The following is a 20,896-nucleotide window of genomic DNA, read 5'->3' on the forward strand; positions in this document are numbered from 1 at the left end:
TTATTGTAATAATATGACGTTTTTTATACTCATTTTTCGTGTTAAATATAATATATAACATACTTTTAATATTTTAATAAAAAAAATACCTACTCAATGTGAATTTTAAAAATTATTTTATTTAAGTGTTTGCCTTATATGAAATATTATTAAAATTATTTTGTGTAGTTATTTTTGCTTTTTATTTATATTAGTTAGACCAAACTTGTGTGTAATCTGAAAAAAACTGGGGGACACAATTCGTGTAACCCGAACAAAACTGAGGGACACAATTCGTGTAACCCGAACAAAACTGAGGGACACAATTCGTGTAACCCGGAAAAAACATAGGGACGCAATTCAGTATTTGGGACACAACTCGTTTACAGCCTTTTTTATCTTCTCGGTGGGTCGACGGCTTCAAACAATACGACGGCGACGGGTGTGTATGTTATGTTAAATACTTATAAGAGAAATTATCATAATTAGCTCTCCCAGGTTCCATCGGATTACTGTAGCACAGCGTCATCAAAATATATTTTTTATCTAGTACATATAGATATATTTTTTTACATAAATTATGTATAGCATAATTGTGTCCAGAGTTATAAATTATAATATTTATATATTCTTCATAAATCATAATTATTTTAAAGATTTTGTTGTCACCATGTAATTTTAAGAAATGAAGAACATTTTATAAATACGTCGAGAAAATATTGGTTCTTAAAGTTATAACAATAATTTATATTGAATTATAATTTTTATAAATTACTATAAGAATAACTTAAGTTGAATTGTAGAAATCGTGGAAATGCATATTGTTTGACGTTTTAGAGTTACAATAAAAATTGTTTTATTAATAATCTATTGGTATAGACGTGTAGAATAGATTGTAGGTATAAGTATATCTCCTCAGATTTCACTGTACTTTTGAAAGTATTTTGGTATTTGTAACAATTTTGGATGTACAATATAACTATTTACAATAATGGAACCTCGATATTACGAAGTCACCTGGGATCAAAAAAAAAAATTCAACATATCGAAACTTCGAGTAATCTAGGCCATTTAAAATTTGTGAATGAATATGTGAACGGGACTGAAAAACAATTTGATGAATAGAAATTTCGAAATACGGAGGTTTTACTGTATTGGACAAAAAAAACATGTACACACATCATTGTAAATTCAATACATTCATCGCTACGCTTAGAATTTAAAAAAGTAGAAAATAAAACTAAATAAATTATGAACTGTGTTTGAAATTTGAATTGCATATATATTATTAAGACACTAATCATAATTAATTGAATATATTTTACTTCGTACAATTAATATTACATTCGTTATTTAACTATAGTTCAACATTTTTATAATACAACATTTTAATCTGAAACCCTTTAAAATGGGTTTTAAACAAAAGTAATAATTATTAAATTTATTTGATTGAAATAACATTTGAATTTTTGACAGTACTGTGTTTTTTACACTTAGATAATTAATCATTACAACTAATATTTATTTATTTATTTTACAATGTTAGACACAAATAACATGTTATTTTAATTTTTCATGCGATATTTGTTACTTATATATAAGTCATGGACTCATAATGTCTAGTGTTATTATGTCAATACTTAAAACTAACTAATTTAAAAATAGAAAAGGTATAAAATTATAATATAAACATTACAATTATATTTTGCATAATAATATTGAAATAATGAAATTATCAATTTTCAACCAATAGTTTAAATTTAAAGATAATAACTATTGTATGATTTCGGTACAGGAAGCTCAAGTTTTTCTAAATCAGTCATGTGCTATTACAGTGGAAACATTTATGACTCAGCATCAGAATACATAGATATGAAAGCCGAATACCTGCCTTCTGAATGTGAAGTTATTATTTACAGTGAATTTATAATCACCGATTCGTCCTCGATAGAATATTGTAATGAAGGTAAATTAATTTTTATTAAAAATTTATCCACATGTGTATTATATTTAAATCTTCGTTTGTAATTTTATTACTATTAGGTATTTGGTACCTAATAATAATCTCGTGTCATTGCTTGATCTACTGAATTTTTGTATCATTATTCTAAGACCTTGACAAATTTTAAATCGTAGTTTAATGTCTGGATTTGGTATATGATACTTATAATATGTGATAGAGGTATTACTGATGAGTTATGGATAGTGCCGTCTATAAATATGGCAAGACAGCAGTTAAGGGGTCATCAGAAAGTTACAAAAAATGGTAACGGTATGAAGAATATAAGGGTTAGATAATGGAAGTGTCACACTAACGTAACTTATACGCTTGCGGTACGCCGAAGGCCATACTATGAATTCACAGTGGTCTTTATTGTCCGAGGACCTCGAGATTATTATGAGTAGATGAACTCCCTCACTGGAGCTTATATCTAAAACCATGGACATAGAAGGTCCAAATACCTATTATAGTATATAATTATGAACTTATCATGTAATATTAAAAAAAGAAAATGGTAATTGTAATTGGTAATGGTAAAAGTTTGGTTTTTCGTCAGTTATATAGATCAATAATGTATTTGAAGAATTTAAATAAATAAAATAAGTAATTTGCTTGATAATTAGTTCTTGTTGTTTGGAACTATAGAATTTATTATGCTAACAGATAATATAAATATGTTTTAGATCTACTCAAATCAGCGACAGATTTAAATAAACCTGTGGTCGTGATGCTTAGACGAAGTTATCGGTACACTGATTGGGGTACAATATTGAGTCCTGATGGCAATGCTAATGATACAAAAGTTTTATGTGATTTCGCAATAAAAAACCATGTAGCAGGATTCATTGTGACAGGGCTGACACCACGACCCGTATGTATACATCGTGTGCCCCTATTAAACAACTATTATACACATCGATGACTTTATAATATATAAAAAGGGTTCTGGTTTTATAGCACTTATTATCATCAAAATAAGAGCTGTAAAAGAGCTTAAATACATACAAATAAGAACTTAAAAAAATTAAAATAAATAAAAAAAAGTATGACAAAAACAATCAACACAATTTTTTTACATTATCGTTGAATTGTTATACATAGTCATAAAAAAAATTCATCTTCAAAACGTTTTTGAGTTTTTCAAATCATTCTAACTTCTATATTATACTCCTTGTAGATTTTCTAAAAAAATTCTAATAAACAACAAAAAAATTTGGTAAATTAGTAGATAAGTGAGAAAATACGAGATCCAATGTTTATTACTAGAAAATACGATACAAAAGATAAAAATTATTTATAGTCCTAGGTTTAATTTGAACAAAAACAAAAAATAACCAGAAATTAAATAAAATGTGTTGGTTTTTGTCAGTGACACGTGTTATCATAAATCATAATATTAAGCAAAGTGAGACGAAGCTCACCGTTGGCGACGTTGGTGAGTCACCGCCCGATAATAATTTAGGCTTGAATACAAATTATAAGTAATCAACTGTGGTTTATTTCTATTTCATTTATATATTAAAAATATAGGGGACGGAGTACCGTCCGCCCGACGACTTATCTTCGATTCGGTGGGCGAGGTCTTCGTTGAAAATTCAGGAATGGGGTTTAATACAATGCGTGGCGGGGCAGGTATACCACTGTGTCAGGCCCCCTTAAGCATTTGGCGTATGACAATAGGGTCCTACCGGGATGCGTGACCTAAGCGGGCTCGAAAGGACTTTGATTTGTAAGCCCTGAAAAGGGTTATTTTGTGGATTTCCCGTGGTCACTGTACGGGTATCAGCCGTACAGAAGGAAAATGGTTAGCGTAGTTGTCTTCAAGGTCCACTGCTTGGCCGCTTCACATCCGATATTTCTGATAAACCGCAGATGCTCGACTCACAGACGTTTGGCACAATCTGTAACACGTCGAGGGCGTTCGTCGGCCGTCTAGATTTAAAAATCGTAGCCGATAGTCGATTAATCCTTAGAGGTGTTTGTTGATTTAGTTTCCGTCAGTCGGTGAGATAGGCAACCCGCAATATGCTGTCAACGGCTGGCTTATTCGTCTGTGATACTGAACGGTTGATGGCACTGGATCGTGTCGTTCGGTCCAATGATGCTCGAATTCGTCGTCTAGAGCTGGAAACGCTTGGATCGCTCCTAATTGATTTCTTCATCTTCCGTCTTCAATTTATTCTTGTTTGTGTTTTTGGGAGCTTGAAGTGTTGGAGAAATATGTTCGATCTCGGCAAGCGGGCTGGTGGGTTAAAAAATTTAAAATGTTACAATTGGACGTGTTGTAATATGACATACACCTCCATAGCATTCTTTTAGATTTTATGTCAAACCATAAAAATAAGCAAATGTTTTAAGTCCCGAGCCTTGTTATAAATTAATTATTAATTTAATAACAAAAACAAAATGATCTAATAATATTAATTAGTTTTGATATCATTAAAAGTAAATGAAATAAAATAAGTTGTTATGGTGACTTATAAAATAAAATTACCTACGACAAAAATTGTCTGAAAACCTGCTAAAAATAATGATAAATAATAGTTATTATTTTAAATTTAAAAAAAAAACTGGAGGTCCCTCTGTTGACTGTTATATAGCAAGTTTAGAGTGTACCTTGCATTGAGTACGACAGTGTAAGATGTATTCAATTCAAATTCAATGATATAATATCATTGCATATGAAAAATTTCTTCGACTTCGGTCTCCAATTTCCTAATTGATTTCTTCAGATCCGGTCTTCAATTTCTTCTTGTTCGTGTTGTTGGGAGCTTGAAGTGTTGGAGGAATATGTTTGGTCTCGGCAAACGGGCTGGTATATATGCCCGTTTGTCGATACAGTCTATCTGCTGCTTGGTCGGTCGATCTCGTGTTAAACGCGCCATTTGCGTATGCTACTGTGGGGCGTATGAATTCAACGATATTGTTTTACACTGGCATTATGTCCTATTTTAGTCAAATCATTTGTTGACTTTTAGTAAAGCCGTTTTAGTGTGGGTTGTGCCGTCACAAAAGATATTATGCAAAAAATTAAAAATATTCAGGAAATAAGATTTTTATTAAAATTTCATTGAAAAAATTTAAAAAAGCATCTTAAAATATTACAATTGGACATGTTGTAATATGACATACACCTCCATAGCACTCTTTTAGATTTCATGTCAAACCATAAAAATAAGCAAATGCTATAATAATTAATTATTAATTTAATAACAAAAACAATGATCTAATAATATTAATTAGTTTTGATATCATTAAAAGTAAATAAAATAAAATATGTTGTTATGGTGACTTACAAAATAAAATTATCTACTACAAAAATTGTCTGAAAACCTGCTAAAAATAATGATAAATAATAGTTATTATTTTAAATTAAAAAAAAAAAACTGGAAGTCACTCTGTTGACTGTTATATAGCAAGTTTAGAGTGTACCTTGCATTGAGTATGACAGTGTAAGATGTATTCAATGATATAATATGAAAAAATTGAAAAATTCTACTTAACTTCTTTTTCTAGAATATTTTAAAATATCACACATATATTATGAAAGTTATATCTTCCCTTATAATATGAATATTTTTTGACAATTTGATAACACTATGGTTATTTGTTTTTGAATTAGAACAAAAAACCAATTTTGTAAAAACGATTTTACATGATTATTTTCTTGATTATTCACTTTTACCTTTCAAAAATACTAAATATATCAAATTTCCTACCTCCTGCCTCCTCTTTGGATTGGAGATCGGAAGATTTTAAAATTGACTACTATAATAAAACATGTACACAGACACACAAAACAAAAAACACATAGTTGTAAAATCAATATTATAATATTCATCGGACTTCTTGGAATCAACAATTCTTCAATTTCAGATGCATATAAATAGCCAGAAATCAGGCTTAGTATTTTGAAAATTTTACTTAGTACACATAATATGTTAAATGGTAATATTAATACAAGTGGAACAATTCATATATTTATGAGTTAATGACTTTGTTTTGTGTCTTTAGTACTATAAACCAGTAAACATCAAAGTCGGAGAATACATTATACCGTATTTAAAACAATTAAAATGCAGCCCTGACTTCATAATCGGTGTGGCTGTAGATGGTAATGCAACATATATAAAGAATTCATCCAGTACGTGTTATGTGATATATTTTGTACTCAACTACTAACCCTTCCAGACCCAAAGAAGACTGTAATATTATAATATATTACCATTATTAATAACTACGTAACCTGATTGAATTCGATTTATTTATGGTTATTATCTTATTTTCAAGAAGAATCTGTGTAGAAATCGTAAAATATATCAATTATTAACTCTTTAGGGATGTTATAAATATTCATTACAATTATTGGTATTATTGATCTATGAATTTTTTTAATTTGTTTACAACGTGAATATTACAAACTTCAAAGTAGGTATTTCAGTATTTGGGAGATTTTCTCTCTTTATTTTTACATCAATTAATGAATTTCACAATTATTAACACATTTTAAAATTGTATACATGTATTTTCAATAATTGCTCATAATACTTTCTCATCATATCTGTTGAAATTATTAAGATGTAACACACTAAGGTCTTTTTTTTATTTTAAATTACTTGTCGATAGTGCAAATACCATTATAATTTCAAAAATGTCCAAATGTTCATTATTTTAGATTATTATAGTTGTTCTGTATTTGAACAGTTTTCGAAGTAGTCATATTATCGTAGTTGTAAAGTCATTGCAATTGTAACTTAAAGTTGTTGTTAAATTAAGTGTTTAATTATTTTGATTTCTCAAGTATATGATAACTTATATTTCAACTTTGTTTTTTAGTATATAATTTTGCTGTAATGAATGATTTAGTAACCTTTTATGAAATACAAACGATTGAATTAAATGAATGCAATCCGAAAATATATAATGGCTTGACTCCAATTACAAAAGTCGAGCATGGAGCAAATTACATGTATGGAATGGTAACAATATTTAAAATATTTTTTTAGTATTGATATGTGCGTATTGTGATCTTGGTGATAATGTATAAAACGTATTTGTTGTTGTTTGGAAGAATAGAGTTAGACTCGTGTTAGGAAAATAGCGAAACATAATTTGACAATGTCGTTATTTTCTAAGCGAACTGTGGCCATACATAAATTACACTTAAATTCAAAGGAAACTTAAGTCCTTAAAGATACACTTATTAAGACAATACAATTCAAAGGAAAAATTACATTTAATGTAATTACAACATTTCATTCAAATTACAATCTGTATTACCTATAACGCATTTTACACATACTATGGTTCACTTTACAGGAAGAAAACATTTTCAAGATCTATTCAATTGTAATAATTATTATTAATTCTGAATAATTATATTTAGCTGCGATTTAATCCTATGTACTTAACACGATATTATTTCCCAATTCCTTTAAAATTAATATTAGCCCAGGGGTGGCCAGTGATAGAGGAGTCGCGAGTCACATAGTATATTGAAAAATTACACTAAGAGCAAGACAATACTTAATACCTAATAATTATTATTATAATATTAGTAAAACAAATAAGACGTGAGTCGCATACATTTATGACATGGTTGCGGATTGGCTACCCTTGCAAAAATTCTTAATATATTACTCAATTGATTTTCTATTATACTCGCTGCAGTAGGCTAATACATTTTACCCAAATATCCTTTTATATTGTCAAACATATTCCGCTTCGTCCATTTTGATATTTTAATCAAATGCTTTCTCATTTATACAATTATTGTAATTAACATTGATAAAAACGTTATAAATATCTTGTGAGGACATAATAAATAATAATCAATGAGTGATTTGGTATTAACTAAGAAAATAAAATAGAACCTAATAATGTCACTAAAAATTTGTTATAACAAATTTTTAATCGATAATTATAGGAAGAAGTCGTATCATTTTTAAAGGAATCGAAAATAAGTCTTACAAAAATGACCTTTGATATAGAAATCAAGCCCATAAGTAAAAATGGTCTATACTTTACTTCGTACGCCACGGTATCGTCGATTAGATTATTTTTTATAAAATACATTTGATTATTTCATTACTTTAAATATTTTAGGTGTGTCATGGAGATTTTAATTCTTCATTTTCGTGTGTGCAAACCACAAAAAATTTGTTTGACAAGGTAAGATAATTTTGGATGACAATTATTAGCTTAAAAAATTATTCAAAACATTTGCAATTTTATTTATATATATATATTATACAATACGTATAATACGACAAATTATCGTTTCATTATACAGTGGACGCCGCTTATAATACTCACATTGGGACCAGCACAAAGTGAGTCTTATAACCGAATGAATCTTATAGGCGAAGTGGGAAAAAAAATTGATTACATATTTATGAATTTTATTTTACTTCATATTTTTTTTAAATTTTAATTCTCTAATATATATTACATATGACATACGTAATATTGAATAAATCAAAGAAATTCTGATAAAAAAATTAAAATTACAATACACGTAAAATATGATTATATGAATTAATAAAAAATTATAAGAGATGTATGAATAATGTACCTATTTATTATTTATGAAAAAAAATTGTGATTTTGTTTTTTTTTTTAGTTATAAGCTAATATTCCGGAAATATATTGGAAAATGTGAAAGACGATACAATTTGTTGTACATACACTCATAATTAAGCAAAAAACATAAATTAATTTCTAAATTTTGACCAAAAATGTTTATTTTTTACAAAAAAGTCTTATAAACGAATTGTTGAGTCTTGTTACCGAATTTTTTATAACGTATTTGGATAAGTCCGGACCGTTTCAGACCATTTTGAGTCTAATAAGCGACTGAACCTTATATTCGTGAGTCTTATAAGCGGCGTCCACTGTATTAGATTTAATATGATTACTGTATTTAATATGTTTATAATATATATGCATTGACTCCTGTATATTTTAAATAAATTTAATTTTTAATTTTTTTAATTAGAAAATTAAGACCAATAAATATTTTGTAAATAGTCTTACGACTTTAAGTCTTTTATATACCTATTATGAATATACATATTTTATAGATATAGGGACATATAATAGCTATATTAAGTAGTGTCAAATTTCTGATTTAGATAATACGAAAATAGTTCAAATAAAATGTATGTTGTCTAAAAAGTTATACATTAACCAGATTTTGATTGTAAAAATGATTAGCAACAAAATATGTAATACCTACATAGATATAAATAATAAACCTTGATTATGTTTATATGTATTATGATAGAAAGTAGGTAGTAAAATGAAAGTCGTATTATATAGTTATATGTAGTTAGAATATGATTCTGTTATGCAAATTATATAAGATATTTTAGATGCAAAGAATTTATCTGATTTAAATTGTTATTATTTTTTATTTTTAAATATCCGTAATCATATTTTTTATGCTTTTACAGGGAAAGTTTGCACTTAAACAAAACAGTGGAATAATTATCAAGGTTATGGATTATGACGACATTAAAAATGACTGTGATTGTAGTTCAAAGTTTGCCGGATTGAAAAACATAATTGCAGGCTTTCGTGGTGAATCACAAAATATACCGTGTGCGAAGTTTGATGTTCAATCAACTAAATATGAATTTAAATAATCAGCTATTTCATTAACTGTTAAATAAATATACATTCAACACCCAATTTCAAATGGTTTTTACGATTGTCCGGGCATATACAAATTAAAAACATTTTTTTTTATCATAGATAAAAGGGTATGAGGTAAATTTTTTTGGGCATTAAAAATTCCAGTTGTAATCTTGTTCTAATAAACAGCAGTAATACGTAAATAGTTCTAGTTAATATATTGCATCGCATCATAATTTAAAATAAATTAACATCTTATTTTTTGATAAATTTTGTGGCACACGTACCTATGCTAAACACAACTTGTTCAATTTATCTATTATGTATTTATGTGTACCTGTGTACTGTTATAAAAAATAAAATATTTATTTATTATATTGATAATTATTAACTAAAAATCAATTTTCAAATCGAAAAGGATTGATTTTTTATAAACACCCTATTAAATTGTATTGTACCTAGTCCAAATGAATAATAGGTTGGGGTGGTTTTTGGTCAAGTCATGCATATTTATACAAATAATATTCACAACCATTTAAGTAATAATAAAATAAGCCAATAAAAAAAGATTTTGTATTTTAATTAAAATTATAAATATATGCACACAAAATTTGAATCATTGAGGCAACTACTACTAGATCTTTTTCATTCTCTAACCTCACAACAAGTAACTACTACGACGAAGTAGTGGGTTGAACAGGCAGATCGGTTGTCATCTTAATCTGACATCGGTAACGAGGGAAATAGAAAATTCCTAATTAGTCTATCAGGTAAACTGGCTGATTATAATAAAAAACAACTGCAGTGTTAGGATTTATTTAGATGACAATTTCATCATCTATTATCTTATTTGGATAAAAATCGAATGGTCATCTTTTTTTTTTTATCTTAGATGAAAACTTCAGTTATCTATGTGGTGATTATTACAAAGAATTTCGCTTATACTAATTCAAGGATTAATGGATTTGTGTGGGCTATGGGATGGTCATGAAAACGCTTATTGAAGTATTTTGCTTCTTCTTGGACGGTTTTTTGACGGGGACGCGGGGGGGGGGGAGTTAGTAATTTTTTTAAAAGTAATATTTTAAACCGTTCGGATTCTTTTAAGATTTGAGATTTTGGCGTTTCCCATAGTTGTAGACCATAGGTAGGTTCCATTATATAGGTTTGATTAGGGATTTGTATATTAGTAGTTAAGTATTTAAGTTTGTGTGTTAATCACAAATGATGAGTGTTTTAAGTATGCGTAGCCGGGATACAGCTGCAGCCGTTTAGTTTTAATATGGTGTACTCAAGTGAGACGGCGCTCGAGTGTTAGTCCTATATATTTACCTTCCATCCTTAGACTACAAAGTTAAATAACTCAAAAAAAAACTTGCACGAATTTTGATTTTGATGCGTTAAATATTTCAGAAAAATTATCAACTGTATAATTTATAGTTGAATAGTGTTGTTCTCGTTTGACGAATAGAAGTTTGTATCTCCACAGGACACTCCTTAAGTAGTAAGAAAAATCTCAAGAACTTGAAAATATGTTCTTAGAGTTTATTTAAAAATTAAAAAATCAGATTTTTAATTACCGCATTATTGAAGAAAAAAAGGAATGAGCATGCTTGGCGAATCACTCTGTGTATATAATATATAATATATTGTAAATTATAGTGTATATTAAACACCATCAGTCATGTCAATGTTATTAATAGTTAATACTACTATTATATTTAATTTATATATTATACAGTTCATTGATAGGATACAAAATAATATAAATATTTGTATAAATCTAAATAGGTACTTCAGATTTTATATTTTAGAATCAGATTATCAAACATAACACACTCGTCAATGTGGCCAGTAACTATCATTCTTGCTTGTTCTTGTTACCTTCCAATTTTTGTTATAGTGTATAATAATTATTGAATAATGTATTTTAAGATATTTTGTTTTAATAATTTGAACTAATCTACTTAAGTATTCTTAGTGTGTTGATACAAATTAAAAATAAATTTAAAATTCATTATGTTGTTTGAAAATAATTAGGTATATTTAATATTGTTTTATTTTACTGAAGTGTATTATCTAAGTACATATTTATTGAATTTGAGTTAAAGCATTATTTTAAAAATATTGTACAATTAATCATTTAATTAATATGTCATATGTGTTCCACGGACCACAGTTTTGATTTTTTAAAGGCAAAGATTAATTGTGTAGAAAAATATTGATGAATCGTTATACCCATCGTTCCAGTGGCGTATTTAGGGTGGCCGAAGGACCCGGCAACCCCTCTTAATCTGTGCATTATACGGGAAAGACTACGTATATATGATATTTAATTTAGGGGCCAACCTTTTGAGATTTCTGAGTATGCCACTGCTTAGTTTACGCCAAGCATAAAAAAATACAAAAATGTTTGTCTATATCACCAAGTGTCTCTTAAAGGTCGTTGTATCGTCTTATCATTATATTGCCCGTTATCACTATATATTGTTATTCATTATAAATTACCTACTGTTATTTTCTTTTTCTTTTTTCATATACTATGCAAATTAATTTTATATGTATATTTTATTATTTCAGATTGGCATTTATACCTGTCATTATTATATAAGTAAAAATATTATTATTTAACTTGTATAATATATGTATGACGTGAACTTATTTTTTTATCGTTAGAAATTAATTGTTACTGAGTTGAACATTGAAATGATCATATTTAATTATAACTTTCCTCTTTCAGTTTCTTTTTCCTACTTAATCATACATGTATCTATACACTTAATTCATAAGGAGAAAATGAGGGTCTCCAAAAAAATAAGTACCTACAAGTGCATGACAATTCTGAATACCGGGCTGATACGATCATATTGTAAGTATAAACAAAACACAAAGCGTGAAGTTAAATATCAATCGTATTTTTTTTTAAAGTTAATATGGTTTTTTTTAGGGAAAAACTGGAAATTATTGTAAATTAACTTTGACACAACAAACACATTGTGTAGTAAATGTCAAGTGGCTTGACATTGATGACATTAACAATGAATACAGATGTAGCGCATTAACTGGAGTAGAAATTATATAGTAGCAGTTTTCTGTGCCAGTCCACAAAAACCATGAGTGTTAAATTTGAGGTTCGAACAATTACATATTTTACAATTCATGGATAACCAATTATTACAATAATATAAAGTTTGAATAAAAGAGCTTTAACATAAAGTATAAAAGTAACTCGTGAATTTTTTTCACAATGTGGTCCTTCACTTTGTGTACTGTAGTAAAACATTGAATGGTAATGTCAAATTTGATTAGATTCATTATTAGTGATTTAAAGTATTTATTAAGTACTTATTTAACTTCTACAACGTATTCTACCAGTCATATTTTAACTTAAATTATTGTGCATATTAATATTGTATATTTATATCGTGTTAACTTATTAACAATATTATAATCATTTTTTATTTATTAGAGCAGAAAATTAATTGTGACAACGACTGTTACATTTTAAATCACTTTTAAAACAAACACATCTTTTGGTGCAAGCACTTTTACATGACCAACTTAGGAATCCCTGATCTTCAGATACAACTTGGACAGTTACACGCAATGTTAATTATTTTTGTATCCTTTAAAAAGACCATGTGTAGTTCCTACTTTGTACGTCTCATTTTTTTCTTTAATAATGAGTAATGACAGCAATTACTTGATCAAGGCTCGAGGCTCTCTATCGACTTTTGGAAAAGAAATTGTGATGCATTCATATTATAATTTATATTCCCGTATGTACACAAAATGAAAGACCCAATTGTGAAAAAAATTACGTGATGTTAAATTGGAGTGACCATTTCATGAAAAAGTGACCATTTCGTAAAATATTTTTGAATTTCAATAAGTTTACAAAACCTGTTCCCATTTCATGAAAAAACGGCTATACATATATTACGAAATCTCATAATATATCATTTATATATCTTATAATACACTCATTCAAATTTTAATATTTTATTTGATGAACTACTTCTTGCAAATAATTAATTACATAATTTAAATTAATTTTATTTAACAAGTCCTTTTTACATTTATCAGCACATCAGTGAAAAACTTTCCAAAATGCCTTAGTCTAATGTATTTCTCAAGAAGTAGCTTATATATTTTAATTTAGAAAACTTCTTTTACAAGTTTACACCCTACTTTCGTTAAGGATAATGTCAGCATTAGTTTATAAGCAAGGAAAATACTAGGATATGCATTTGTGTATAACTTTTACTTCATCAGCACATCAAATCAACAATCTTCGACTACATAATCAACCAACATTATATTTTAACTATGACTACACATGACTACTGGTACTACAAGTTGCTACTGCTTCATTGTCACTTGAAAATTGTAAGGAAATAATATTTTTAGTTACATAAAATTGTAAGGAAATAATATTTTTGGTTACATAAAATTATACTATAAATATTAAATATATTATAAAATTAGGGGGTTGGAGTAGGTACAAATAATTACGTTAAACACACCAAAAGCTAGACAAAACTGTCTGACTTGTGTATGACAGATTTTAATTTTGAAAACTAATAAAAAATATTCAACAAATCTACTAAAGCATAGCCGTGGAAATGGTTCATTATTACAAAAAATAATGGTGTTAAATAAATATATAAAATAACGAAATTCTTATTTTTTAAACTGTCGACATTTTACTTGCCCACTTGGGCATTCTCTAACTAACACAATTAATAATTAATGAAAATTTTCAAAATTAAAATCCGTCGATTCCAAGTCCTTCAATGTTGTTGGGCATTTTGTCATTTGAATGGCATGGAGTATATTTGATAAAATCAGTATCATTGACATGTGCGTGCTGAAATTTATATGCGAGCTGTGAGCCGTCGGTGCCCGGTATTCGATAACGAATTTAACGAATTACACACAATATCATTCATTTACTTCTCACACAATCTCACACAGCTCAAATATAATTGCTATATGAAATGCCTAAATATTACTCCTCACGAAGCTTCTTATTACTACTGGATTCTAAGGAAAAATGTATAGGCAACTTCTTATACATTCAGCAATTAGCCTTGTCGTTGTTTAGTCTTAAATGATTTTAGTAGTAGTAGCATGGAGGGATCTCGCACGCACTCACACGCACATGTCAGATAAAAATGTTGTGATTCAAAAAATATTTTTTTATTTTTTTTATTTTATTTGGATTAAGGCTTCAATTACTACGGTTTTAATAAGCCTCTAACCGTGTGACGGGTGAGAGGGCGGTTGGTCGGAACACGTTTGTATGTGTGGCAAGGATGTGTTGCTAAAAACCCGAGTGGTCACCCACCCGAGTGCTTGCAACGATGGCCGGTACGCACGCTCAGTGCGTTGCCCCAGATTGAGCGTACGACCGCACCTCACCAAGTCACAAAAAAAATATTTTTCACTCAAACGGAATAATTCTAATTCAAACAATACGTCTCAACGATTACATCGATTTGCTTTGTGAAAAAAAATATTCTACTTTTCCGCAGTGTGTACGAAGGATCAATTGAGGCACATTTGTATGATTTTAGTTCGTAGGGTTAAATATTTAGGTTTGAAATTTTACTAATTTTTTAGAATTATAACATCAATATCATTGCAGTTTAAATTACAATGGTTCAAAATGTGGCCTGACAGTTCCCTTGTACATTTTATGGAGAATCTGAATATTTTTTCAGAACGATAATCGTGATATTGTCAATACCTACGATCGTTGGAATTAGAAACAGTAGTTTTTGACTAAAAAAAAATTTCACATTGAAAACACGTCACGCTTCCAACCCCTTTAAGAGATATTAGTTATTACTTATTACTTATTTGTGTAGGTAAAATCAAAATTAATTTATACCTACTGGCTACCGTTTATAAAATCTATAATAATTCTCATAAGTCATAATTGAACATTGTTTAAAAATATAATAACAAAAACAAAATATATTAAAATTCCGATGTACAAAAGTAGTGATCAATATATCAACACTCGTTGAAAAATTAATTATATTATTATGGTTGTTGATTTTTGTCATTCGTTCAGTCGTAAATATTTATTTATGTATTACGGCCATGCGGATATCGGCACGAATACAGATGCACCTAATGAAGTACACAAATACGAGTGAATGGTTATTTACCCCCAGTACAAGTGTTATGAAATTACATTTTTTTAAATAAAATATTTTTGGGATTTGGGTATAATATAGATAGTGGGCGGTGGCTTACCAGGAAAATCCCTACATTTTATTTAAAACTATATTATGTTTAATAATAATGAATTTTGATAAATGTAACTTCGGCACGTTTAAAAAATAAATAAATTCTCTGCTTGAAATTAGTTAAGCATTCAACGTCTTAATGCAGGTACCAGAGGTACCTACTTAATTGAGAAACTTATAATAAGTTAGGATTTTTATTTATTTATTTTTGGTTATGTTGTTTTATGCATTCGATGACATACTTGCTATATATTTAATTACAATCTAATTAATTGTCTTTTTGAAATCCTTGATCTCATTATAACTCGGTTCGAAATAAAATAACTAAAAAAAACTAACAAAAATCGTTTAGTAAAATTCCTACATTTTTCATGTGTTACATGATTATTATATTACTTATTATTTATAAAAATTAATTATTATATTAAAATACTTTTGAGTTTAACTCTGGTGATACTTGTCTAAAAAAATTTTTTCCATAGATAGTAGAGAATACTAGGAACCAAAATTACCTATTTATGGCTTCGTAACACTCCATTATTAAACTAATCTAATCGATATCACGTATCTCATTATAGGCGCATCATATCATAATTTATAATACGTCCAAAGCTCTGCAGTAAAGTCATTATATCCCTTGGGCGTTGAGTATGGTCCATTTCCTTTTGAGTTCGATTAAGTTATATGTATATCTGGTTCCTTTTATAGCACTTAAGCTTGGCTTCGCGATATTTTGTTTCTGAAGTCTAGTAAAAGGTATGTAAACTGATTTTGTTCTTAATTGAATAAGCGAATACATTTAACAACTAACAAGTTTTATATCATGGTTAATAAAAAAAAATAGTCTATTTAATATTCCAAATTTGTTTATTAATTTATTAATTAGTTAAAAAATTTATAAATAAAAATAGGATTAGTCAAATGTCTTGTAAATATAATTAAATTATTATTACTTATGTTTAAATAGTTTTAAGTTGTGACTAAATTCATATGAGGAGAATTTAGTTGTTTTAAATATCTGTTTCCGGGCTTCTGTATAATATGAACGCCTATAAATATTGATTGGCTTTCAGTAATGTAAAATAAATGCCATATATATATATACATTGTTCAGAGTTTCCAATAAAATAACCCCGGAGGAATATTAGACTCAGAATAAAAAACTCAAAAATAACAAGACAGAAAACTAATATAACTGTAGAAACAAATATTTTTTTACTGTACAATAATTTACTGATAAAAGCAATGATTGTTTGCAAATTTTTTTTATAAAAACAATGTAACTTAGTAAAAATAATTACTTTAAATTAAAAGAAATTAAAGAATAATATTTATTTTAAATTCGATGTAGACAAGGTTAAACTAAACTTTGAGAAAGCATCAAATTAGTAATACCTATATGCTTCTGAAAAAAACACATTAAATCCGCACTTACAACTATAAATTACTGCTTTTATCATTTGCGTCAAAGCACTAATATAAAATTAATTGGAGTATTTAAATTAAAGAAAATATGGGTACATTAAGGATAAGGTTGTTGTGTTGTGTTGGGAAATTCAGATTTTAGCCACTAACTAATAATTATACTACGGAAGTGTGCTTTTTTAAAGTCTACGTTCTTCTCTTTCATGAAGAGTTGTTTCATTATTTTGACCAAACATACTTGAGTGGAACGATTCGTAGAAGGTTGAACCTTTCCCTTTAGTGTTTTGCGTTCCACTAGTAACTTGAAACGTGCACCCGAAAATAATGATCACATAGATGATATCTGTAAGTCGTGGATCATAGAATAATCAATTAGTTGGAAACGAAATTCTTTACTCGAGCATTAACTATTAAAAAAAAATTAAGTTCTCCATATGCTGATATTGTGATGATTAGAATTTTATGATAATAATATCTAATATATATATAGATATAGTTTAAAAAAGAATTATAATTTGTGCTTTCATGTACAATCATGTATTGTGATTAAGGTATGACATATAAATATAATTTAAAATAACATAACATACAGAGAGATTCACCAAGCATTCTCACACCCATTTTTTTTATTCAATAATGAATTTATTCAAATTCTGGTTTTTGAAGTTTTTAAATGTACCTAAATACCATATTTTCAAATATGAAAAATAGGTTATTAAAAAAAATGTCTAAAATATGAATCAATTTTTGAAATGTTATCTCATATTGTGTCATTTCAGGGTACCTACGTATAGATTTTTAACATTTTTGCCAAGTTCCATTTCTCTGATGGATAGACAGCCTAGAACACTCCGAGTGATTTTAATTTATATACAATGTTTGGTATCGCGTGTGGTTGATAAATGTTCTAAATTACAAACGAAAGTAACAACTTGAGTTTCACAATCAAAAAAGAAGAACGCAAGTTTTATTGTATATTTTGTTAACATCTAGTTGTCTATTATTATTATGAAACGCGTTATTATAATTTGTCTATTGTGAGCACTGAACAGGCACCGTCTTGTTCAATAGACTATCCGAATAGTTTGGTGCCGCGGTCGGTCAAATTATTATAAAGGTGTTTAGCGCACGGACTAAAATAACAGCAATTAATAATAATATAACCAAGTAACTATGAACTGGATGGACTCTGCGGACTCAGGTCAAAATAATTACTGTGGTATTATTGTGACCCGTGGGTTCAAAACCGAAATGTGTAGGTATATTAAAATATAGAGTTGTCCAGGACGTGAAAATACAAACTTTAATTTGTTAATATTCTTTCGTAATAGGTAAACGATTTTTGATGCTTGTCAAATCTAAAATTTAGTCAAGTTATCTTTAATCGTAGTCTGAAACGATAGACAGAATAGACAGATATAGGCCATGCGCGCACTGCAGCGATAACGGAGAGAGATAATACGATGCACATGTGTTTATGTTGAAAGGTACACCCGAACTGAATAGACTTATATAATTATGATATGATATGTTTATTTTTAGATAAATATTAATAAATAAGAAATGTGTAGAATTGGTAAACTATGTTTGTTACAACTATTTAGTTCTCGATATTTTTTCAAATATTGCCCATACAATTTAGTAGTATATACAGCATTTATAACTGTACCCTACAGAGCATAATTTGGGAAACAATTTAAGTAGGACGAAAAAGTGAAAAAAAGATGTATTTACCTGAATATTTAAATGTCTTATTGATTAGAATATACTAAGAAGTGATACGCATTTTTTTTAAAAGAAAACTGTCTCCGCCTCTAACCAATTCAAGCACCAACTCAACCTATCTTTGTGTTAAAAAAAAAATCAAGTTATCACATTTTAGTCTTGAATCCATGTTATTTTACTTGCGTGGTTTGAAAATTGTTTGTAAAATATAGGGTTACAGCTTAAAAGCAAACTTTGTTACAATTATAAATTGTTTTAATATTATGTGCTGCAAACAATATCTCATAATATCGATCAAAATAAATTACAATGCAAACAAATCATTATATTAATATCACGTTGTTCAAAGTGTTCAAAAGCAAAAAAATATGTTAAACTTTTCATTTTTGTGTCATTACTCTATATATTATCTGCTTAAAAACACCATCGGATACTTTGAAACTTGTGTGAAATCAAGAAAAAAATAAAAAATACCCACCGTTTCAATCGTATACTTATGTCATAACTAACGGTATTATTTTATTGTATTATGCTGTGGCATGTTGGTTATATTTTGGTCTTAAAACTTCGGAGAATCAGTGAAAAATGATTCTGAGCTTGCATTATGTGTGATAATGTTATTCACATTAAATGACATAATGCCCATTAAAAATAAAAATGTTCATTAGCTCATAAATTGGTTAATTTAACTATGTAATCTTGTGATGTTTGTAAAATTGAAAAACGAAGTGATAACTAAAAATAGATGAGTTTATTAGTTTATATTTGTCTCAATTTGTATTTACTCTTGAATAAATCCAAAGTTATACAACTATATATAAGTTATAATAACTATAATCTAATCACGTTTTTAGCTAACAGCGATCAAACAACAATACTAAATTTTTTTTATTTTGTCAGTACACGCCGTTAGGTGATAAAAATATGTAAATTATTATAAATTTATTTTTAGAAACAAATGATAGAATGATGGTGATTTGAAATGATGAGAAATAGTAAGTACAAAATATTTTAAATTATTAGGAAAAAAAATGAATGAACAAATTAATAATAATAATAAAGACAAAAATGAGTTAGTTAGGAAGTTAAAAATAACATAGTTATATATAGTATTATAGTTATACGTATTTTTATACTTCATTCTTATATAATTAAGTTACATTTTTTATTAAAATCAATCTGCACGAAGAACTACACTCAAGATGGATGGACAAATAAATAAATATATTTACTGTATGAGACTTTAAGGTTTATTATTTAAACATGGAAAAACTTGTTGTTGATTTAATACCGTTAGTCATAAAAAAAAAAATTCAATCATTATGTATGTTTAATCAGATAGTCAGATAGTTGATCGATTATATTTCAGGTAGACTCTTATCGTTAAGTAAATCATGATTAAGTTCAATTTTTATAATTATATTTAAAAACTTTAATCAAAGTAATCAAAGTTACGTTTTGACACAGTTAAATTATACCTTCTAGTATTATTTTATCATACATTTTTCTTCTATTCTTATATGAAATTTAAATTTAAAGCTATGGCAACATTGTTTATTTTTTTGTTATAAGCCAAAACTTTTTATACCTATCGAAAGAAATTAATACACTGAACATTTGTCTTAAATAAACTTTTAAATTGTACGTAATATTACATAATACCATAAAATATAAAACTGTCGAGCTGTAATTAAATTAAAATATCATTGTAATTAAATAACTTAGAAACGTATTCAGTCAGAATAATTCAGTTATAAAATAAAAATATCAATATCAATATTTTATTGAAAAGTGATTATTTTGATATTTATTTAACTTTATAGTGGTATTGCTAGTAAATAATTAGAACCTTTGAAAAATCGATTAATTT

At 27.6% G+C, this 20,896-nt stretch overlaps 1 protein-coding gene across 1 annotated transcript; it reads left to right on the top strand.

Annotated features, from left to right (window-relative positions):
- The first annotated feature begins 1,780 nt into the window (after positions 1–1,780).
- On the top strand, positions 1,781–9,889 carry LOC111026927. Its single transcript, XM_022305119.1, has 7 exons — positions 1,781–1,945; positions 2,665–2,852; positions 5,996–6,125; positions 6,818–6,960; positions 7,908–8,021; positions 8,087–8,152; positions 9,436–9,889. The coding sequence occupies exons 1-7, from the start codon at positions 1,801–1,803 to the stop codon at positions 9,625–9,627; spliced, it is 978 nt and encodes a 325-aa protein (XP_022160811.1). The 5' UTR covers positions 1,781–1,800; the 3' UTR covers positions 9,628–9,889.
- Positions 9,890–20,896: the final 11,007 nt, after the last annotated feature.

Source organism: Myzus persicae, unplaced genomic scaffold (genome assembly GCF_001856785.1).
Source record: "Myzus persicae strain clone G006 unplaced genomic scaffold, MPER_G0061.0, whole genome shotgun sequence".
Taxonomy (NCBI): Eukaryota; Metazoa; Arthropoda; class Insecta; order Hemiptera; family Aphididae; genus Myzus; species Myzus persicae.